The sequence below is a fragment of the Oreochromis niloticus genome, unplaced genomic scaffold (assembly GCF_001858045.2).
Source record: "Oreochromis niloticus isolate F11D_XX unplaced genomic scaffold, O_niloticus_UMD_NMBU tig00000282_pilon, whole genome shotgun sequence".
NCBI classification, from domain to species: domain Eukaryota; kingdom Metazoa; phylum Chordata; class Actinopteri; order Cichliformes; family Cichlidae; genus Oreochromis; species Oreochromis niloticus.
Window position 1 is genome coordinate 49,416 of NW_020327106.1, and position 24,473 is coordinate 73,888.

Consider the following 24,473-nt stretch of genomic DNA (forward strand, 5'->3'; position numbering starts at 1 on the left):
GTGATACTGTCAAAGGAGGTAACACCTCGAATCTGATGAAACACCTGGCGACGTATAGCATTTTGTTAAAAGCCGAGAAATGCGCTGTATTTGATAGCTTGCTGCGAGACCTCACACCGTGCACATCTACTGCGGGTGTGGTGCCTGTTATCGGACCCGGAGTTAGAAACGTCCCCCAAAAACCCGAAGAGTAGAGTCCTGGCCCCTAGCCCTGCCAGCGTAGCAGAAATGATGACGGATGATGATGGCAGCAGCAGCCGTTCTTCTCTGCGTGAGTAGCTTCATGTTGTTCGTGTGTAATTTACGTTGAGTAGGCTAACCACATTATTACATTAATGCATGTAAGGTGAACTAGCAAACACCGTCGTAGTTACATGCGGCTGTCCTCTTGTTTGATGGCAGATACTCCCTTCACCCTGGCCAAAAAGGCTAAAATGACCAAAGAAAAAGTGGAAAACCGTTGAACATGAGAGGTTTTTGGACCAATTTTGTGTTCTCCATTCTTTAAGCACCGATTCGAGCGCCGTTTAAGCACTGGCACCATTTCAAAAGTACCGGTTTGGTACTGGTATCGGATAAAACCTAAACGATACCCATCCCTACTCCTCGGTCATCTGTTCTGCTACCAGCTCAGTTACCTGCTGGTGTTTGTCTCCACTGAAGAGTCCGAATGGCCCGTTCAGCAGCCTGTCTCCGCTGGAGGGTCCAAGTGGCCGCTTCAGTTGCCTCCTGTCTCCGCTGGAGGGTCCGAGGAGCCTGTCCAGCCACCTGTTCCTGCTGGACGGTCCGAGGGGCCCCGCCGGCCTTCATCTGTTGTTTCCGCTGGGGGTTCTGGAGAACTGCACCAGCCTTTGTGTGTCTCTGGAGGGACTCAGGGATCTGTCCAGCCATCTGTTCCTGCTGGGGGTTCTGGATAACCACTCCAGCCATCTTCTGTCTCCGCTGGAGGGTCCGAGGGGCCTGTCCAGCCTTCGTCACCTGCAGCCACCACCTGCGGCTCCCGTGCCGTCGCCTGCAGCGTTGTTGCCTGGAGCGCCGTCACCTGGAGCGCCATTGCCTGCAGTTTCCACACTGCCGCCTGCAGTGCCACCACCAATTCTGTCACCTGCGGTTGCCATGCTGGCATCTGGTCCTGCTTCGTCTCTGCCTGAGGCGTCCGCACATGCTGGTTCCGCTTCTTCTGCACCAGAGTTCTCGGCGCCATCTGGTCCTGCCTCACCACGTCCTGCTTCATCTGCGCCAGAGGTTTCCACACCGTCTGGTCCTGCCTCACCTCGTCCTGTCCGTCCTGCCTTGCCTCGTCCTGTCCGGCCTGCATGTCCTCGCCCTCTCTGGCCACTTTCCAGGCCGTTGGCTGGACATCATCGCTGTCACGGCCGGCCTCCTGAACTGCTTTTCGGGCTTTTGTGTTGTCGACCTCCAGGCCGGCCCCCTGAACTGCCCAGGTTTGGACTGTTGTGCTGTCAACCTCCAGGCCGTCCCTCTGAACCTTTTCGAGACTGTTACCTGGGCCTCTGCGCCTTTCATGGACTTTTTTGTTTGTTTCATTTTGAACTGTTCCTGGGCCTCAGTGCTGTTGCTATGCTCAGTTTTGGACTCTTGTTCCCTGTATTTGGTCTCTAGCTCCTTGTGTTTAGTTTGTGTTCTTTACCATGAAGGGATTCAGAGTCCTTCGAACCAGAGTAACCAGAAAAGATAATATATTGTGGCGTGGGTGTGGTCTCTGGCCTGCTGCAGAGGAGGAGAGGCGGGGCTGAACAGGTGTTTGGGATGAGTGACTGATTGTGACTTTTCTTATGTTTCAGTGACAGTCGACTACTGCGTCTGGAGTGTCTGTGTCCCGTGCGTTAAGCCGAAACCACAGTTTTAACAAAAGAAGTGTGTGTTGGCATAATCACAGTGTGTGTGTGCGTGTGTTGGGGTCTGACATCACATATATATTTTAAATATATAACTTTCTACAGGACTGAATATAACACACTATAAAACACACTGTGTTTTGCCAATATTGTCTTCTTTACCATGAAGTAATTCAGAGTCATTCATACCAGAGTAACCAGAAAAGGATAATATATATTTTAAATACATAACTTTCTACAGGACTGAATATAACATTATTATTTAAAGGTCCAGAGTCTCTGTGCTTCATCTGAGGATGATGTGAATACTTCTAACATCACACAAAGTACAGGTCTCTATCACACTGCTCATGAAAAGCCAGATATGTCCATTTTCTATTTTGGGCGTATAGTGGAGGTCTAAAGCTGCTGGGGAAGATTGTGAGTTCTGCTTGATCCCTGCGGTGACCTTCAGTTCCTGATGTTTCTGAAATGACACATCAGGAGTCTTCCTCTGTGGGTCAACAGAAGCTGTGATAAATGAAAGGGAGGACATTTCTCAAACCTCTGGACCCAGGAAACTAGGGGTGGGTTTTGATTATCAATTTGTCAATTAAAATTAATTCTAGCTTTGATAACGTGATATTGATTTATTAAAGTCCTGAATTGATTTTGTAATATGAATTACTTTTGCCCGAAATGCCAGAACCTCAGGTTAAACCTCACAAAATTTCAACAACCACCAAACAGCTAAAACAGTAAATGAGAGCAGGAACACGGATTCTGCACAAAGACGTAAACACAAAGCACGGACCCGCCGACGGATCAGATTTAGTGAGATGTCGCCTTTCTCACCCGGCGGTACGGACACGGTTGTGGCTGAAAGCCGACAGCTCACCGATTCTGATGTTTCGGCGGGTCTGTGCTTTGTGTTTACGTCCTTTTTGCGCTGATTCTGAAGCTGCAGGTTTTATCTCTCTCCAAACAATATTGACTGAACCAGCAGCAAAAGAAGATCCAAACTACGCTTCACATAAACATCGTCATGAATTCCCTGTTGTTCCCTTTTGCTGTTTGCTTCCACCACGATAAAATCACACTTCATGCAGAGCTTGCTGTCTCTCTCTTTCTCTCAGTGTACTACAAGAACAGTTTCCTATTTAAAAAGCTCTGTTTTCTGCATTATTCCCTTGCTTGTTGCGCACAAGTCTACCGTTGTTTACAGCGCTGTCGGCCGCTGTTTTTTTCCTTTTACTTACTTCCGAAAAGAAAGTCTAATTTCTGCTGTTCAATACTGAACAAATGTAAACTTTTTAAAATTATGCAAAATTGCAAAACGCTTAGCTGTGTCTCTAATAAAACCTCTGTGACTCTGCTTCACTTCAGCAGCATCAGGTAATGTTCATATGTTGATTAATGGTTTTCTTTCGTTTTTGATCTACTGCAGAATATTTTTATAAAATCCCAGGCCAGGAAAACCACCTTCATGTTTTTCTATGGTTTATCCTCAGCTACTTTGACACAAAGGCATCTGCTGTGACACTTACACCTTTGATAAAGTCTCGCAAGTGTCAGTTTTCTTTTTATAGATATAAAAATATGGAAATGTACTGATCCATGATCTGAATTATAATATTTCTGACTGTCTGAGGCAAAATTTCCCCGATTCAAATCGAATCGAATCAAATCATGGATCGAATCAATTCGGGACCTTGTGGATTGGAATTGAATCGATTTGAGAAATCAGTGACGATATCCAGCCCTACAGGAAACCCAGCTTGGTCCTCATGGTCACGTTCACTTGTTTTTCCCCAGGGTGAATGTAGCGGTTGATAATAATGTGGACTTTGGACTCTATTATTAAATGAAAAGAACAAATTACACTTCTATGAAACCTTTTGTCAGTGTGCTTTATTTCATTTAAACTTTCCATGTTACCAGGCTGTAGAGCGCTCTGTGTGAACTGAATCTAAAACTGTTTAAAATCCATATAATTCTGATACTAACAGTAACTCTGGGTCTCTGTGGAGTCTGCTGCTGATGTCATCTCTGTCTAAAATAGGATAAGAAAAAATGAGACCTGTGGAATCATTGAAGCATAAAGACTACGGGAGTAACAGGTGTGCAGCATCGCTAACTAGCTAGCAACAACCCTCTAATACAGTGTGGCTAATCTAGCTAATGATCACTTACAGTTAGAATGACAGAGATGACATTTTGTATAAAAAGTGCTAAAACTGTTTAACAGGTTGTTGATCCTGTCGTGTTCTTTGTGTGTTTGGCAGCCATCATGAAGCTGTACGTGTCCATCACTGCTGTCAGTGTGAGAGCAGGACTTCTGTGTATTCTGGCTATCAAACAGCTCTACAGAGCACACTGTTTGTTCTTTGAAACATTTTTTTAATCACATCAGTGGCCGTGATATCACCACTCCTCTCTGTAGTTCCACTTCTAAATCACAGTATTTTACCTTGGATGTCAGGTTGTGTTTTTGTGCCAGCAAACATTTAAAAACTGTTCTGACTTCAGTTCTTCTCAGACTGAACCATCAGGAGGATTCATACCTGCAACACCTGGAACCAGTCAGCTGGAGGCAGCAACAGTTTGTCTCAGAACAACTTTATGGAAAAAAAAAGTAATTTCAAAGAGATAGATACCAACCTCTTAACATGGATTCAAACCAATTACCTTCATCTGATCGACCTTTCAGCTACACCTGTTATTATTTGTAGCTGTCCACTGTAACACAGCAGGCTGAAACTGACTCTGATCCACAAAAGCAGGACCTCTGCTAACTGGAATGCAGCCGTCATTATCACACCTGTATTTTTCCTACTGTGAACTAAAGATGTCTGCTGTGGAAGAGGTCTGTCTGTGTCCCACATGTCTGTGACTCTCAGGTGCATCACTGTTTACAGTTTTTCCTTCCCACTGTCGCCAAAGTGCTTGCTCATAGGGGGTCATATGATTGTTGGGTTTTTCTCTGTATCTACTGTACAATATAAAGCGCCTTGAGGCGACTTTTGTTGTGATTTGGCACTATATAAATAAAATTGAATTGAACACGACCCAATATCCAGAGCTGTGAATGCCTTTCCAACACATCAAAAAATATGACCTGGCTGGGGGCTGCCCACAGGACAGTTAGCAGCCTGCAGAATAGAGGATGGACTCAGCCTCAAAGTCCTCCTGACAGCGGTCCTCCAGTAGCCCCTGGCTGGTCTTACCCAGCAGGCAATGTAGAGTTCACACAGAGCCAGTGTGGGTGAGGGGACTCGCCCAGCTCTAATGACCAAAGTCCAGGTGTTTTCCCTCTGTCCAGTGACAAGAAAAAAAGAGCTGAGTAGCCTTGCAGGTCAAATCCTACCAGTCACCTCAGTATGACAGCTCCCCCCTAGATCGTGGAACTTGTTAGTAACAGGGTTGATGTTAGAGGCCTGGACAGTCAGGCCCAAGGGGCTGTTACATTTAAAGGCCCGGAGTAACCTCTAAGAGCTGTTTACAATAAAATAATTAATATTCTTATATTTACCTTTACTAATTCACAAAGGTTTAAAAAGGGTATGTCCACAATTTAGACTGTAATTACAGGATATTTTACTTTATTTGGCAGGAGTGAAGCAGAGGCAGAATTAAATGATAATAACAGCCACAAAATAATAAGCAAATCACATCAATCATAATTATCTCATTAACCTACTCTGAGCTAATCCTGATTTTGTCCTTATCTTTGGAATGAGAGAGGTTGGATAAGAGAATGAGCAGATCTAGTGCTGAATTTTGTTTCATCTCAGTGTTTTGTGCTAATGGAAACAATCCAACAGGAAAGCAGGAATCCTTGAATATTCAATACTTCAGAAATACAGCGGGTCCCCAGATCTTCTTAATGTTGGGAGGAGCTGCAATCCACCAGGAAAATGATGGAAGTCCAAACCTTTAGAATTATAATCCAACACAGCAAAGATGATGATGGTGAGAAAAGATTGAGCCAAATCCATGTTGAATTTGTAAGTCCGTTGTTTGGGCAGCTGGTTGATCCCTCTGGTGTCTCTGCTAGAATTTCCAATGGTGAATTTCTGGTATCCAATCATCTGAACTGCTCATCACACAGAACTGCTGGAAACAAACCCTGAACATCTCTGAGGCTCCAATTTATGCCTACCCACCATCTATCTTTCCTCCCTCTGTTTTCTATCTTTGTCTCTCTGTGAGTGTGGCATTTGTGGTGTGTGTGATGTGTGTCAGTGGGGTTTGGCAGTTCTGCTGGTTCCTGCTCCTCCTCGGCTGGAGCACCTGCAGTAACTGATAATCAGTCCAGCACATCAGTTTGGAAGAATTTGACTCCATTTTTGACACAGAGCAGCTTTAATTCTGACATGTTGGATTTTCTCACATGAACTGCTCGCTTCCAGCTCTTTCACACCATTTTTGTTGGACTCTGTTGGACTTGGTTGTTCCAAAGCTCTATTTTTAACAGCAGGCATGGGCGCTTTGTGTTCCTACGAGGCTGCTGGAGCTGATTGAGTCCACTCAATACAACACTGATGATTCCAGCAGACATGCCACAGCACATTTCAGAAGCATCCCTGAAGCATCTCTTTGCTCCGCACCACTAAAAATAACTCTGGCTCTATTTTTTTTAACAAGCTCCATCAAGCTGCACAAAACAGAGGAAAATGTGCAGGACAGAAGAAACAGCAAAGGAAATCCTGTCAGTGTTGAAAATAGAAGAGCCTGTGCAGACCAAGATGTTTCACTTCTAAAATACAGCAGGTGTGGTTTGAAGGACGGAACAAAACCACATCAGAAAGACATCAGAGACTCATCACATCACTCGCTGGATTCACTGGATTATTTTTCTTTCACCATTATTTGGAACAAATAAAACTTGACTGGTTTGTGTCATTGTGGTGCTGCATGGCCCACTTTCTCCTGAGATTCAGTTCACAGACACATGTTCTGATAGGTTTCTTTAGAATTTGCTGCTATAATTCAAAATTGATTGTGTGATTAATGATGGTGAGCCAGATGGGCCAAACCATGATACTATCAGCAGCATGTTTCATTGTAGTGGTGTATCATTGATGGGATAAATGGACTGGTGCTTATATAGTGATTTTCTATTTTCATGTGGACTAAAGTAGTGGACTGACCAACAGACTGACATTAACATCAGAGCCGTGCTGCTAGTGTGGCTAAAAGAAAAGAGAAGAAGAGACAGTCATGTTGATATGAACATTAGAGAAACACATCATGGAGCTGAAATATGATCCTGCTTCCTCATTTGGACTCATTCACCTCAGCTGACACATTCAACAGCAGACAGGTTTTTGTAGCAGTCTGTTTCACTGTGGGAGGAAACGGCTACTACATCTTTGGCTCTGGAACTAAACTGTCTGTAACAGGTAAGAACAAACATTTATTTTCCTTCAGTTGTTTTATTGTAGAAGTTGAAAATGTGTTTAAAGTCAGTTTCTGCTGCTTCAGGCTTTACATGTTAGTTTTTTCATCATTAGCAGAGAATTCATCTGCAGCCGTTGTTACATAAGAAAACCTCAACAATCTCAGAAAACATGTTGAAATCTCAATGAACAACTAAAATTATTCTTTATTTCTGCAAATATTAGTGATGTTACAAATATTTAGGATTTGATCATCTCATTAATTCTGCACCAACTGCTGGTTTTTAACACAAGATCATATTTGATGTTAAAATTAAAATAATATAGATTAACAACAAATATGCTTTCAGGAAATATTTGCTTTATGTTGAGGAACAAATATTTTTTTAATAGTCAAACATTCATGTAGCTACTTCAAAAAGTGTCTTCTGGTAAAAAAAAACAAAAACAAAACAAAAGCAAAACAGATACTGATAAGAAAAACTCAGAAATGATATAACATATAAATTTAAGATAAATATGAAATTATTAAACTCCGATATTTATTTCTGAGATTACGTCCTGTGTGGATTTGTACGTGACAATAAAAAGTTAATAATACTTAAATTTATCCAAAATACTTTTCGATACAAAATTTTATTAAACATACTTTGTCAAATATTTTGTATTTTATGACTAAAAATATCATGAAGTATTATTGAAAACGTTTCATTCACCATTTCAGTTTTAGTGTTTTAAAATGGTTGCTACAGTTTTTTATATGAATAAAATCATAAATTAAAATAATCACTGCATTACTTTTCCAATTTTTACATAAAATTATTTAAGAATAAATTAGTCTGAAAGACAAATATGGTCTTTATGTTAAAATATATCAAAGACAAGAAGAATGGAAATTTCATCTGTTGAATTGAATTTTGTGAAATGATATTTAATTTTATTAATAGTACAACACAATATGAAAAAAGATTAATTTATTTTTGGGCAGAAGAGTATCTCTGTTAGAACTCGTGTCTAAGGATTAATAAGAAAAATAAATTTTTTACTTGTATAAAGACAAATATATATATTTTAAAATTGGGCTGAACTAAATTTCTATAAAACAATAACAAGCAAACACATGATGAATGAAATTGAAAAAAAGTTTAATTTGACTTTTAAAAACATGCTGAGTGTTCCACATGTGAGCCATGATGACATGAGGTGATGACTGTGTTTGATATGAAGCTGAATCCAGTGTATGTAGTGAACTTTGTGCTGTATTGATGAGTAGTTTAGTGATCAGAGTCCATGTAGTTTCCAGGATCAGACTGAATGCAGTGCAGTGCTGGAAGCTGCTGCTGACTGTGTGAATGTGTGTCTGTGCTGCTTGTTGCTGCTGTCAAACTTCAGATGAGCAGGTAGTGAAGCCCGTGGTGAGCGTGTACCCAGCAGCATCCAGAGCCCACCTGGAGGGGAACAGCTCCCTGCTGTGTGTGGCCTCAGCCATGTTTCCTCCTCTGGTCCAGTTCTCCTGGAAAAGACAGAAGAAGAACGGCGGAGAACCGGAGGAGCTACCCCCTGCTGAGGGAGAGCAGCTGGAGCTCAGAGAGTCGGGACGCACCATTGCCATCAGGATGGTTGATGGGAGTGATTCTGACACATATAAATACAGCTGCTGGGTGAAGCACGAGGGGGCACAGTGGAGGCCCAAACACAACAAGGTAATGAAGGCTTGGTGACTGTGTTCAGCAGTGATTCAGCTTCATGTGGAGATGCTGTCAAAGAGAGCAGAGGAGCAGAGGACTGACATTTCTCACTGCAGCTCCAAACATTTGACTCCTTTTCTGTTTCAGAGGTTCCAGCTCCAGCAGCCTCCTGTCCTCCAGAGAGAGAGCCAGCAGACCTGCCAGCTCTGCAGCCAGCTGACTGTAAGATCACCTGCTGCCTCTCTGCATGGACAGCTCCAATGTCCAATGAGGGAGCTGGAACAAGTTTAGGGACTCAGTCTTAAAGTTGCACTAATTGATCAAATCTTCATCCAACAAGCTCTGATAAAGCCACTGTACACTAGCTGCTCAGCACCAAACAGCAGACAGACCATAATATGTCAGAGATCAGTTTGTTAGCTGCTTGTGGAGTTCTTCTGCCCCCAAGTGGACACAAACACTACATCAATTCATCCACTTGAAGAAGAAGCTGTGACTGTTTCTATTTGGACTTTTTCTCCTTGATCTGAGAGGAATAACCCGACTGTCTGTCTGTCTCTTTGTGTCTGTCTGTCCTTCAGTGTCCTTCCAGTCTCAGTGCAGGGTGAAGCTGCTCTGCCTGCTGTACACAGTGCTGATAGTGAAGAGTCTGGTGTACTGCTGTGGACTCTCTCTGCTGATGATCCTCACAAACAAGGGACCGTCCACCAACTGCACACATGCTGACTGACTGTTTTCTGCTCGCCTTTTCTCACCATCAGATTTCCTGGGTCAGCAGTCAGAAATGTAAATTAAATTCTGGTTGGTTCAGTGTTTCATTACTGAGCATTTGACCTTTTCTCATTTAATCATCTTAAACTGTGTAATATAAATTTACAAAAAAACATGTTTGATGTGTTTGTATGAAGTGTAGATTCTTTATGTGAAGTTTTAATTTTTTGTACATCTCTGCAGAAAAACTAAGGTGATGCATTCAGATCCCACCATGATACAATAACAGGGTAGTTATTTGCTTGAAGTAAAAATAAAGATTTGGATTTTAAGAATGCATTTCTCATGTTTTCTGTGATACATAACCTGTGTGACTGCAGCATTCACATATCAAACTTCCTCTCCTGCAGCAGACGGGCTGTGTGGGTTTCTGCTCTGCAGCCTCCACACCGTTAGCTGTGGCTTTTCACTTTAATAATACAATGACAGTTACAAGCATGAACTCTGCTTCAAGTTATTCAGGAAGCATCTGTGTTCATATATGTGAGAGAAACAAAGTGTGAACTCAGAGCTGTTACAGAGTTGATGTTTAGTACGATCACAGCAGGAAAACACAAGATGAAGTCTAAACATTAAATCCCACAGAACTCACATAGAACCATTATGATTTAAAAGTACTGAAAAAAGTGAATAAATTAAGACAACATTTGTAAAAACAATTTCACAAGACACCATCAGTTCAGATGGATATTGAGCATCTTTCTAACTTTTCCTAATAATCATAAATATGTAAAACATTTAACTTCCTAGGACCTGGTGTCCACATATGTGGACAACACATTTTGGGTTGTCTAGACCAAATTACTACATTTTGCTCCACAAGGGCCTGATATCCACTTATGAGGACATTATACTAACACTGTCCCATCGAAAAGTGAATGTCCTCATATGTGGATCTCATTTTTCTCAGAAACAAAAACATTCATCAGGTCCCAATCAGCCCAAAGAGCAAAGAGAAATTAAAAATGTATGCCATGAAAGAGTTCGTGTCTCAGGAGGTTAAAACAAATGTGTCATTGATTAATCAGCTTAATTATTCAGACTAGTACAATTTATACAAATAATAAATTTGAGTTAAAAAATGTAAAGAAAATCATAATTATTATAATCAAGACCAGCACAGAGAAACAAACTCAAAACAAAGATCATTTACTAATTTGATGATTTTACCAGTGATGAATATTTATTCAGTTCACTGACGCTGTTCTATAAATTCTGTTGATATTAATATTAATATTTAAATCAGTGATAGTTTTTTTAAAACTATTTTTTAAAATATTAAATATAAATTCACTGAGTGATGCTTTTAAAGAATTCATATTTTTAAAATCTTAAATGTAAATATAAAATATATTTTCCTGATGAGATTTACTCCACACAGCTTTGTGTTTTATGTCAGGGTAAATAAAATATGAATTATCTGATTATTTACTATGAAGTGAAAAAGACAAAATATGAAACAGATGTTGTCATCGAGGAGTCGACTCAGGCGCAGACAAAACTCAGACGCTCGATGGCGAAGAATTAAGTGAAGTTTATTACAGGAGGTTCGGTGTGACAACAACGAGTCATGAAAACAAACATGAACTAAAGGCGAGAGCCTAAAAATCGGCTCTGAGGTAAATAACTCATTTACAAGGTATCACATATCACACCACGCTGTAAGTAATACCACTAAAGGAAAAAAATACTATGAACAGTGTTCGAAAGAGTTCGGGTCTCAAGAGGTTAAAACAAATGTGTCATTGATTAATCAGCTTAATTATTCAGACTAGTACAATTTATACAAATAATAAATTTGAGTTAAAAAATGTAAACAAAATCATAATAATTATAATCAAGACCAGCACAGAGAAACAAACTCAAAACAAAGATCATTTACTAATTTGATGATTTTACCAGTGATAAATATTTATTAAATTCACCCACACTGTACTATAAATTCTGTTGATATTAATATTATATTAATATTTTTTAAAATTTTAAATGTAAATATAAAATATATTTTCCTGGTGAGATTTACTCTGTGTTTTATGTCTTGGAGGCTCGATGGCGTAGAATTTAGTGAAGTTTATTACAGGAGGTTTGGTGTGACAACAACGAGTGATGAAAACAAACATGAACTAAAGGTGAGAGCCTAAAAATCGGCTCTGAGATAAATAATAAATTTACAAGGTAGCACATATCACGTATCACGCCACGCTGTGAGATGCTGTCAGTACCACTGAAGGAAAACACTATGAACTATGTTGAGACGACGCCAGTCTCTCCGATCCTTTTGTCTTGGTAGAGATCACAGAGATGTTTCCAAGTAGGCCTAAATGTGTATGTAAAGGTGGATGACTGCCTACTGCAAATCTAACCATGGGTACAAATAAATATACAGATTTTTGGATCTGCTGTCAGATTGAAATGAAGACGATGAAACCACACAGCAGCTTCAGCTGAGCTGTCAGTCAGCAGCAGCAGTCTTATCTGTGGGCCGCAGGGGCTGATGGGAGCTTTGAGGACCTGTTAGAAACCACGTGGCCCTCGTCTGATCTCACAGCTCGTCCTTGTTTGGCCTCAGCTGCATCAGAGCGCCACTTCTCCCCAGGTTCACCAGAGGAAACACCACTGCACAAAATGCTTTTCCTCCCAGCTGCTGCTCTGTGCTGTCTGTGTTCAGGTGAGTGTTTCCAGCCAATCAGGAGCCAACAAACTCAACCTGTAACAAACACTGTCACACTAACCTTCATCTATCTGTCTGTGTCTCTACAGCACTGGTTACCATGGCAGCAGAACAGCTGATTCAGGATGATTTAACATTGACCAGGAGAGTTGGAGAAAGTGTCTCCTTCAGCTGTGGAGAGATTAATAAGTGTGATGGCAGCTATGTGTTCTGGTACCAAAAGAAAGAATATGAAACATTCAAAGCTATTCTTGATATTCATAAAACAAATGGTAACATAGATAACAGTTACAATCATCCTCAAAAAGATGATTTCTCAGCTCAGAATAAACAGAACGGCTGTGAGTTGAAGATCAAAAAAATTAAACGTGATCATTCAGCCACCTACTACTGCTCCTGTGCTAAGTCTGCTCCCCACAGTGAGAAATGATCCCTGCAGCCTGAACAAAAACCAACAGATGAACAGATGTCAAACAGTGTTTGTGACAGGAAGAGAGCAGTAAACCACAGCCCAGGTTCACAGATTTCACCTCCATCTCAGAGTCACAAACATACTGAGCTCAGGGAGATTTTTATTTACTGCTGTCAGAAATTCAATTCTATTTATTTCTCTCTTGAACAGATTTTTCATCATGTTTTAAGACAGAAACAAGAGGAACAGATGACATCAAACTTCCAAATGTAAACAAATGTATCCTCAGTCCCACAAAAACATTTATTCAAAGTGAAAGAAAAACAGATTGTGTCAAACTGAATCAAAGTCCATCCCTCATTCACAGTGTTAATGTTCTCTTCATGAAAACTCTTCCAGCAGCACTTGTTGTTTAACACCTTACTGTCACAGTGAGTGGGATGAGCCGTGTGAAGAAAATAAAGGAGGATGCAATTGCAGGCACTCGTGGAGATGCGAAGGAGGTTTAATGTAAAAATTTTAAAAAGTTGAAAACGGTAAATGGAACTAAAGATAATCTGAACTGGTAAAACTAAACTACTAAACACGAACATGAAGGTGGGTGAGTAGAGGCATATGGAGGTAGATAGCAGGGAGAACACACGGATAAAACACGGCTGATTCACAGGAGATTAACAGTTGATATACGGGAGGTTAACAGACAGACCAGCAACTAGAACACGAGAAAACATGAGTTAAATACAGACAGAAGAACACAGGGAGATTACACACAGGTGGGGAACACAGCTGGAAGTAATTGACGAGACGAGACGAGGGACGCAAAACTGAATACACTCACATGAGACACGGACCTTCACAATAAAACAGGAAATAAGAAACAACTACACAAAGATGCAGACCAGACACAGAACTAAACCTACACTAAACATGAGACACAAAACCTAAGAACTAATCCCTTAACACGAATAAACAGAAACATAGAATTCTAACAATAATCAACAAAGCACAAGAGTCAAAATATAATCCAAAATCCAAAATTAAACCACAACATGAGAACTCAAAATACTGGGTCAAAATGACCCAGAACCGTGACACTTTCAGTATATTTAACCAGACATTTTCACTTGATGTCAGGTCAGGATTTTGTCCTTCTAGCAGCGGCTCATTAGGACGTTGATCTTGTTTCCTGTGGATTTTTATAGAGGATGAATCAGTCATGGTGTCTCATCTTTCTATCACCTTCTTTTCTCTCTGATCTAAATGAACTGATTTTGTATTTAAATATGTTTAACCTGGAATCAAAGGACAAGATTTCTTCTTTTTGTTGTTGCTTTTCATAAAATTGTCTCTGCTTTTATAAACAATGAGCAATGGCAGGAAATTGAATCTTGGCCCAGGTGTCTGCTGGATAAACCATCATTGTATCCAGAAGCTAGAACAGCAGACTAACCAGTTCCCAGATTTCCCAAACCCAGCAAGTCATGGCCACCCTGACCTGGTTGTGCCAGAGGTTTGTTCCCTTAAAAAGCGAGATGCTTCTTCCCGCTGTCTGCAAGTCCTGCTTGTAAGGAAATATTGGACATATAGGGTTTCTCTTCATGATGTTGAAAGGTTTTCATCCCCTCTTTTTTGTCACTTTTTACGGAATTAAACTCAAAGTAAGGTCAGTACTTCCAGGCTTTAAATGCTGCATGCTCATACTCTCTCCCGCACTCCATATATTATCCATTCTTGATCTGCACACAGCTGTTGCCACAAACATCGCACTCGCTTATGTCATTGTCATGAGACACACAAAAAAATCATGGTTTTAGTAACGCAGTAACGTAGCGTGCTTACGGGAAAGTAACGTTAATCTAATTACCTTTTTTGCATTAGTAATCCCTTACTTTACTCGTTACTTGAAACAAGTAATCGGATTACAGTAACGCATTACTGCCCATCTCTGTTAGTGCAGCCCTGAAATCTTTTGTAGTTTCACTTGATAACAGCACCGTTAAAAAATGATTCATTATATTTTGTACTAAAAATAATACATATATAAAACGTATGAAATGATTTGCTACATAAAGGCTGATCTCACAGAATGAAACTGAATGAACCTTCAGTGATATTTGAGTTTTTCTTTTTTGTTACCATTTTTTATTTAAACAGTAGTAATAAAACCTCAAGAAAAAAAAAAATATTGAGGTATTCATAGTAGTATTCATAAACAAATACAAATATGAAGTATTCATATAGGAGACTGTATTCTGACAGTACTTTGTTCTATGTGTAAACTTTACCAGCCCTGGCCTCATACTTTCTGCTTGTATTGTTCCATAAAGGCTCCTTTTAAACTGTCTGCTCGTCTTTTGGATGTTCACCTTTTTCTCACCTTTCCTGCTCGTTTGGTTTCTCGACAATCTTCTGCCCTCTTAATCTCCCCGTGTTTTCGCTCCTGTCCTGATTGTAAAAACAATGTGCTAATCAAACTCCATCAAAATTTATGTTCAACTAATTTTATATAATGACTCAACCAATGATTCAACAAATATCAGACTACAGAAATGCATCTGTTGTACTTTCTATTACAGCTTGGTAATAAGTGGTAATAATAGGGTAATAAGGCAGAAACAATCACATAATAATGAGGTAATTTCAACCATATTACCATTCATTTGCCAAAGTAATAAACAGTTAGTAACCAGTTTCAATATAATCTGAAGGAAACAGAGCTGCAAAATGCAAAACTGACATTAATAACCATGTTAATCACCTTTTAAACAAACTTAAAGATCAGGACCCTCTTTCACAGCATATTTTATGTCTGGTTAACAAAACATAACATGGTAAAATAATTCAGGTAGGAAAAAAAGTGGTCAGGCAAAGATATTTAAAATGTCCAGTACACAAAAATAAGATGTCATCCATGTTTATCCTGTTTATCCAATTCAGGGTTGTGGGGAGCTGTGTCCCCTTCAAAATCGATTAACCATCCAGCACTAAGGCACTACTAGTTTTAAAAGCTGAACAATGTTAAAGCAAGTATGATTCAATGGACAGTTGTTTATGCAACACGCAGTCTTATTAAGCTTTGTTGCATATCAACACTTCACCAAGTTTTTGGTGGGGGATGAGGGAACTTAAAAATATGTTTTTTTAAACTTTTTTAAACTGAAAATTTAAAAATAGAATGGGAGGCAGAGCCTTCAGTTTTCAGGTCCCTCTTCTGTGGAACCAGCTTCCAGTTTGGATTCGGGAGACAGACACTATCTCTACTTTCAAGATTAGGCTTAAAACTTTCCTTTTTGCTAAAGCATATAGTCAGGGCTGGACCAGGTGACCCTGAATCCTCCCTTAGTTATGCTGCAATAGACGTAGGCTGCCGGGGATTCCCATGATGCATTGAGTTTTTCCTTTCCAGTCACCTTTCTCACTCACTATGTGTTAATAGACCTCTCTGCATTGAATCATATCTGTTATTAATCTCTGTCTCTCTTCCACAGCATGTCTTTATCCTGTTTTCCTTCTTTCACCCCAACCAATCACAGCAGATGGCCCCGCCCCTCCCTGAGCCTGGTTCTGCCGGAGGTTTCTTCCTGTTAAAAGGGAGTTTTTCCTTCCCACTGTCGCCAAAGTGCTTGCTCATAGGGGGTCATATGATTGTTGGGTTTTTCTCTGTATTTATTATTGTGCTATCTACTGTACAATATAAAGCGCCTTGAGGCGACTTTTGTTGTGATTTGGCGCTATATAAATAAAATTGAATTGAATTGAATTGAATTGAATTGAAAATTCATGCATGAATGACTAAATGTGTATGATGAGGTCTCTCTCTTTTCTGTGGCTGTCATGCTGTATTTGGCATTGCCTAACACAGTGGTTCTCAAACTTTTCACAATGAGTACCACCTTATAAAATATTTGGCACTCAACGTGCCACCCTTGTGACTGACATTAAATTACAGTAGTACAGGCCTATTTGACACCACATACAGTTTACATAGACAGTTTTATTTCTTATACGAATGTTATTTATTTTAACTGTCATGAATACAAGTGACAAGTGATAATAATAACAACTGTACGGCATTAAAACATCACAGCAGGTGGGATATCTGGTCTTTAAGTGATGACGTCATGAACCTTGCTTCCGGGTCCAAACTACTCTGCGGTTATTAAGGCTGTTGTGTTTTTAATGTTTAATATTTGAATGCTTTGTATTTTGTTGTATTTAATCTGATCAAGCCCCTAAAAAAGTCAGTGATCACAATCGGCCTCTCTCGTTTTCATCATCACTATTCATTTTAAAGCTGTGTGTGTGTGTGTGTGTGTGTGTGTGTGTGTGTGCACTTAAACTCTGTGAAACTTTGTTTTTCTTTCTTTTATTGTAAGCAAAGTTGTGCCCTTACTGTGTTAATTAGTTCATCGTTGTGGAAGCAGGTAGGGGTTCTCTGCCATTTTTGTTTCAACTGTTTTCTCCTGTTTTGGTTAGACAGGGAGCTCAGCCATTGTATTTTGTTTTGGTTAGAGAGTTCGTGGTTTGATTTTTAGCTAAAGGGGGTGTTTTGTTTGTTGTTTTGGCCTTGGAGACCCTGAGGAAAAGAGCTTCCCTGTGTTTATTTTTACTGTAGTGGTTTTGGGAAATAAATCATGTTTAATGACATCTATTTTCCAGTAGTTCATGTTTTCATTTTCACTTTGTGTTACCCCCCACCCCAGTCAACACTTCGTTTTTAAGTGGGGCGTAACATATGTCAAGTACTATCTATATCTATATCATAGGCCTGCACTATTCTTTTTTTTTTTTTTTTTTTTTTTTTTTAGCACATGTTGATGCGCAGCTGCTGTTTTGAGATCTAATAATTATAACTAATGTGTAACTTTCACTGTTTTTGTGGCCTATTTTGACAGGTTTGTGACATATGATTAAAAATTGGCCGATTTGCAGATGCTGCAGTCTTTCAAGAAAAAGAATCAGAATTTATTTACAGTGAAAAGAAGTTAAAAACAATGTGCAAGTGGCGTGGCGATTTCTCCCAAATCCCACACAGTGCTTGTGTCCGTGGCATGAATTGTGAAGCAGCAACTCCAATTCCAAGCAGTGGCGCCACTCCCATGAAAACAAACTCCGCTCCCGATTCCAAACCAAGACAGCAGCTGGTAATTATTTTTGATGTATGAGTTGTTTTGACTGTTTGAACTGTTGCAAAATTTGTTAAAAAACAAAAACAAACAAACAAAAAAAAAACCTAATGAATTTACTAATTTACTTTGGGTGGCACAACCCTTGTTAAAGTCATAAAAATGTCAAGTAGGATTACAGAGATAAGAGAAGCTGTATCAGGAGATCTTCCAGATCTAAATTCAGTTTTAGATTCAGTAGCAACAAAAGTCCTGCAGTGATGAAGATGTACATGAAGATATAGCTTTCATACATCATATACGAGAAATACATATTTAACATACACACAGCAAAACATCTACATGAAGCATTGGGGATTTCTTTAAGTTGATGGAGTCATATCTCTGTTTGCATTTATTTGTGGAACAAAGGAAATGAAAGGTTCTTTAAAAATCCCACAGTGAAAGAAACATGAAGAGAACACTTGGTGATCTGGATACTGAGCACAGTTTACATTTGTTGGCTGCGTTCAGTTCTGTGTCTGTGAAAGAAATCACTGGCCTGCAGATTCTGACCTGCATTTGCAGCAATGATTTAGCTTCACTTGTAAAACTAGCTCAGCATCGCTGTACAACTCATATTATGGGCTCAAATTGTGGTCATAAATATTTTGTACTTGTAAATCAGGATTTGTATGTGTAAAAAGAATTTGTGTGTGTGTAAAAAAGATTTGTGTGTGGACTTAGCCAAAAAATACGTGTGAAACTCTGCACTCAAGTTTCAAGTTACATGTACGAATTTTGATCCTATTTTTCTTCCTTTCATCTGATTGGCCAATGTCATGTCAATCACAAATTTAACTATCCAATCAGAGAATAGATGGGTTTGGCTGTCGGAGGGGCGCTTTAGGTCTGATTTGTCCCAGCTGTGTTTCCCTCCTGTCTCACATTCTCTAATTGATCCCTGTGTGTATTTAAGCCCTGTGTGTTCCTTCAGTGTGTCATCATCTCCCTCATCTTACACTGTGTGTTCTGTCTGCGAGCCTGTTTGTATTTTCAGTTTAGCAATTTTGTTGTATTCAGTAATAAAGCTGTGTTAAGTGTACCTTTTCACCTCCTGGAGTCTGCACATTGGGTCCTCCACTCCTGCCTGCCGCACACAGTACATGACATTTATGGTCTGTCAAGTGCTCACTCACCCCACCTCTCTTCCCTCTGGTTGGTAGTCACCAATCACAGTCTTTACATAAAATCAACAGATTTTCATTGCTAAAGTTACAATTCTCATTTGACATACTGATCAGGCTCATACCTTATTTTTAGTCAAAGTTATAATCAAAGTTGAATTACTACTAGCAGATGTGGATAAGGCTCTTTTTTTACAGCGAGACCATAAAACGGGGTCAAACACATAAGGCTGGATGTTAAATCCTTTGACCCCTTCGGGGACGTCAACTCTCTCTTTCTCAAACCTGTTACGACAGAAACCTTTTTTCAACTGAGATCAGATTTGTGACGGCCACTCTACTAACTTGATGTTGTTGCCCTTAACCCTTTAAGACCTACCATACAACCAAGTCCGCCAGAGTTATCTTTATATTTTTACATGCTGTAGTGCCATTTTTGGGAGCATTTCAAGGTGCTATACATCAGTACAACCATTATAGCCCAAATTTAAATAATATGTATGCATTAAGTGCATAGTAATTACATAAATTGCAACAAAGTGCAATAAACTGCAAAAAAATTGAAAATCATTTTTGTTTTTTTAACATATATTTCTAATTAGAGAAATTTAAGAGGCTTATCCCTCAAAACTGTAAATACAAAAAAGTTGCAAAAAATAGTTTCACACCACAGGAAATTTATTTTGAGTGTCTTCATAGTTTTATTTTTGAAATACACCAATTTTTATATACTGCAGGAAAAACGAAAATAAATAATATAATGCAAATTTGCAAAAGAAACAGCATATGCATCAAAATAAACTATTTCCAGCAGTTCAATTTGACTTCTAAGCATCCCAGAAACGACAGAGAAAGTCATAAAGTCAAACATAACTTTTAAAAACACCAGTATAGGCTTATGAGGCACTGATGGTAAAAAAAACTACATTTCCGCGAAGATGACGTCACTTCCGGTTTCGGGCAGGTAATGGCGGACATGCGATAGTTTGCGCTGATGCTGAGGTCTATTCCAAGGTAGGAAATATTACAAACAGCTGATCGGTTCGGCACAGCGTGTTTCTGGAATATTATGTTTTTGTTGCTGGAAGTGCTTTTTATGCAATTTTTGCAAAGCTGTATGTGGAAGGAAACCAGGACCTAGGGCAAGCTGATGGCATAAGATGTAAGTACAACTCCTCCGGTTTCACAAGCAAAAAAAATTATTGCGCTAGCTTACGTGGTTCCGGTGTTCTGAGAATCCATCCTACCTGAAAAAACATCCTACCCAATGTTTCTGCGCAGACGCGGCGCATGCGCACAACACCAACGCCGATTTAACTTCTTTTTCTCTCACCCATCTGGAATACTTCTTAAGGTTATGATTATCGTTAGGGTTCTACCGGGATTTAAAAATAGTTACGCAAAACGGCTTTAAAGGGTTAAACAATTTTGCCACAGTTTCTGAAGTACAACTGTGTGTTTAACCCAAGTGTATTTAAAATGTTAAATTCAGCTCTTGAAGGTCTTCAGCTGCTCATGTTGCAGATCCACTGTGAGCTGAAACTCCAATGAAGCTGAAAAATCAAAGTGATGTTTCAGATTAGTCAATGAGCTCATTAGTTTATAACTGTGTAAGATGGTGTTATGGTCCCCCTGATCCTCTGCTGCCTCCCCACCATCTATCTTTCCTCCCTCTGTTTGTCTCTCTGTGAGTGTGGCATTTGTGGTGTGTGTGATGTGTGTCAGTGGGGTTTGGCAGTTCTGGTGGTTCCTGCTCCTCCTCGGCTGGAGCACCTGCAGTAACTGATAATCAGTCCAGCACATCAGTTTGGAAGAATTTGACTCCATTTTTGACACAGAGCAGCTTTTACTTATTACAGAAGCTCCATCAAGCTGCACGAAACAGAGGAAACTGTGCAGGACATGACAAAACATCAGAGACTCATCACATCACTCGCTGGATTCACTGGATTATTTTTCTTTCACCATTATTTGGAACAAAGAAAAAAAAACTTGACTGGTTTGTGTCATTGTGGTGCTGCATGGCCCACTTTCTCCTGAGATTCAGTTCACAGACACATGTTCTGATAGGTTTCTTTAGAATTTGCTGCTATAATTCAAAATTGATTGTGTGATTAATGATGGTGAGCCAGATGGGCCAAACCATGATACTATCAGCAGCATGTTTCATTGTAGTGGTGTATCATTGATGGGATAAATGGACTGGTGCTTATATAGTGATTTTCTATTTTCATGTGGACTAAAGTAGTGGACTGACCAACAGACTGACATTAACATCAGAGCCGTGCTGCTAGTGTGGCTAAAAGAAAAGAGAAGAAGAGACAGTCATGTTGATATGAACATTAGAGAAACACATCATGGAGCTGAAATATGATCCTGCTTCCTCATTTGGACTCATTCACCTCAGCTGACACATTCAACAGCAGACAGGTTTTTGTAGCAGTCTGTCTCACTGTGAGAGGAGGATGGTACTACATCTTTGGCTCTGGAACTAAACTGTCTGTAACAGGTAAGAACAAACATTTATTTTCCTTCAGTTGTTTTATTGTAGAAGCTGAAAATGTGTTTAAAGTCAGTTTCTGCTGCTTCAGGCTTTACATGTTAGTTTTTTCATCATTAGTAGAGAATTCATCTGCAGCCATTGTTACATAAGAAAAGCTCAATAATCTCTGAGAACATGTTTAAATCTCACTGAACAACTAAAGTTATTCTTTATTTCTGCAAATATTAGTGATGTTACAAATATTTAGGATTTGATCATCTCAGTAATTCTGCACCATCTGCTGGTTTTTGAACACAAGAACATATTTGATGTTAAAATAAATTAATATAAATTAACAAATATGGTTTCAGTAAATATTTGTTTTATGTTGAGGAACAAATATTTTTTAATAGTCAAACATTCATGTAGCTACTTCAAAAAGTGTCTTCTGGTAAATAAAAGTATAAAAACAGATACTGATTAGAAAACTCAGAAATGATATGACATATAAATTTAGGATGAATATGACATTGTTAAACTCCGATATGTATTTCTGAGATGAAGTCGTGTGTGTGGATTTGTACGTGACAATAAAAAGTTAATAATACTTAAATTTTCCAAAATACTTTTCAATACAAATTTTTATTAAATATACTTTGTCATATAATTTGTATTTTTTGACTAAAAATATCATGAAGTATATCTCATATTATTGAAAACGTTTTATTCACCATTTCAGTTTTAGTGTTTTAAAATGTTTGCTACAGTTTTTTATATGAATAAAAACATAACTTAAAATAATCACTGCATTACTTTTCCAATTTTTACACAAAAATATTTAAGAATAAATAATTCTGAAAGACAAATATGGTCTTTATGGTAAAATATATCAAAGACAAGAAGAATTGAAATTTTTTCTGCTGAACTGAATTTTGTTAAATGATATTTAATTTTATTAATAGTACAAAACAATATGAAAAAAAAAAACGAATTTATTTTTGGGCAGAAGAGTATCTCTGTTAGAACTCGTGTCTAAGGACTAATAAGAAAATTACATTTTCACTTATATAAAGACAAATATATATATTTTAAAATTGGACTGAATTAAATACCTATAAAACAATAAAAAGCAAACACATGATGAATTAAACTGAAATGAATTTAATTTGACTTTATAAACCATGCTGAGTGTTCCACATGTGAGCCATGATGACATGAGGTGATGACTGCGTTTGATATGAAGCTAAATCCAGTGTATGTAGTGAACTTTGTGCTGTATTGATGAGTAGTTTAGTGATCAGAGTCCATGTAGTTTCCAGGATCAGACTGAATGCAGTGCAGTGCTGGAAGCTGCTGCTGACTGTGTGAATGTGTGTCTGTGCTGCTTGTTGCTGCTGTCAAACTTCAGATGAGCAGGTAGTGAAGCCCGTGGTGAGCGTGTACCCAGCAGCATCCAGAGCCCACCTGGAGGGGAACAGCTCCCTGCTGTGTGTGGCCTCAGCCATGTTTCCTCCTCTGGTCCAGTTCTCCTGGAAAAGACAGAAGAAGAACGGCGGAGAACCGGAGGAGCTGCCCCCTGCTGAGGGAGAGCAGCTGGAGCTCAGAGAGTCGGGACGCACCATTGCCATCAGGATGGTTGATGGGAGTGATTCTGACACATATAAATACAGCTGCTGGGTGAAGCACGAGGGGGGCACAGTGGAGGCCCAAACACAACAAGGTAATGAAGGCTTGGTGACTGTGTTCAGCAGTGATTCAGCTTCATGTGGAGATGCTGTCAAAGAGAGCAGAGGAGCAGAGGACTGACATTTCTCACTGCAGCTCCAAACATTTGACTCCTTTTCTGTTTCAGAGGTTCCAGCTCCAGCAGCCTCCTGTCCTCCAGAGAGAGAGCCAGCAGACCTGCCAGCTCTGCAGCCAGCTGACTGTAAGATCACCTGCTGCCTCTCTGCATGGACAGCTCCAATGTCCAATGAGGGAGCTGGAACAAGTTTAGGGACTCAGTCTTAAAGTTGCACTAATTGATCAAATCTTCATCCAACAAGCTCTGATAAAGCCACTGTACACTAGCTGCTCAGCACCAAACAGCAGACAGACCATAATATGTCAGAGATCAGTTTGTTAGCTGCTTGTGGAGTTCTTCTGCCCCCAAGTGGACACAAACACTACATCAATTCATCCACTTGAAGAAGAAGCTGTGACTGTTTCTATTTGGACTTTTTCTCCTTGATCTGAGAGGAATAACCCGACTGTCTGTCTGTCTCTTTGTGTCTGTCTGTCCTTCAGTGTCCTTCCAGTCTCAGTGCAGGGTGAAGCTGCTCTGCCTGCTGTACACAGTGCTGATAGTGAAGAGTCTGGTGTACTGCTGTGGACTCTCTCTGCTGATGATCCTCACAAACAAGGGACCGTCCACCAACTGCACACATGCTGACTGACTGTTTTCTGCTCGCCTTTTCTCACCATCAAATCTCATCAATTCATCTCATTCATCACTTTGATCAGTATCACAAATGTTAGTTATGATGTGTTGTGCTTATTTTGGCTTTTTATTCAATAGTTAGAAGATCATCTGAAATAAATACATCTTTACATGTATTGTTACTCTGAGTTAGAATTCTTTTTGTACTTATTGTGACTTTTATTGTAGTAACAAAAATCATCAGGTATATTTTTATCACAAGTTTTCTGTTTGATTTATTTTTGGTTGATTTTCAAATGTCAAACAGTGTAGTTGTGTTTGTAAGTGTGAATAATAAAGATTTCAAGATGAAGAATCTGATTCTACTTTCATTGTGTGATAAACAACAACCCGTGTGAGTGAAGCACAAACTGACTGTATCCAAACTTGCTCTCCTGCAGCAGACGGGCTGTGTGGGTTTCTGCTCTGCAGCCTCCACACCGTTAGCTGTGGCTTTTC

The 24,473-nt window shown here is 39.5% G+C and overlaps 1 protein-coding gene and 1 pseudogene across 1 annotated transcript; both read left to right on the forward strand.

The window, feature by feature from the left end:
* The first annotated feature begins 6,102 nt into the window (after positions 1-6,102).
* Positions 6,103-9,831, forward strand: LOC109200080 (uncharacterized; annotated as a pseudogene).
* An 11,393-nt stretch (positions 9,832-21,224) lies between these two features.
* On the forward strand, positions 21,225-24,193 carry LOC109200081 (immunoglobulin lambda-1 light chain). The gene is made up of 4 exons (XM_019355477.2): positions 21,225-21,583; positions 22,965-23,276; positions 23,409-23,483; positions 23,843-24,193. Exons 1-4 carry the CDS (start codon positions 21,445-21,447, stop codon positions 23,989-23,991), a joined length of 675 nt encoding a protein of 224 aa, XP_019211022.1. The 5' UTR covers positions 21,225-21,444; the 3' UTR covers positions 23,992-24,193.
* Positions 24,194-24,473: the final 280 nt, after the last annotated feature.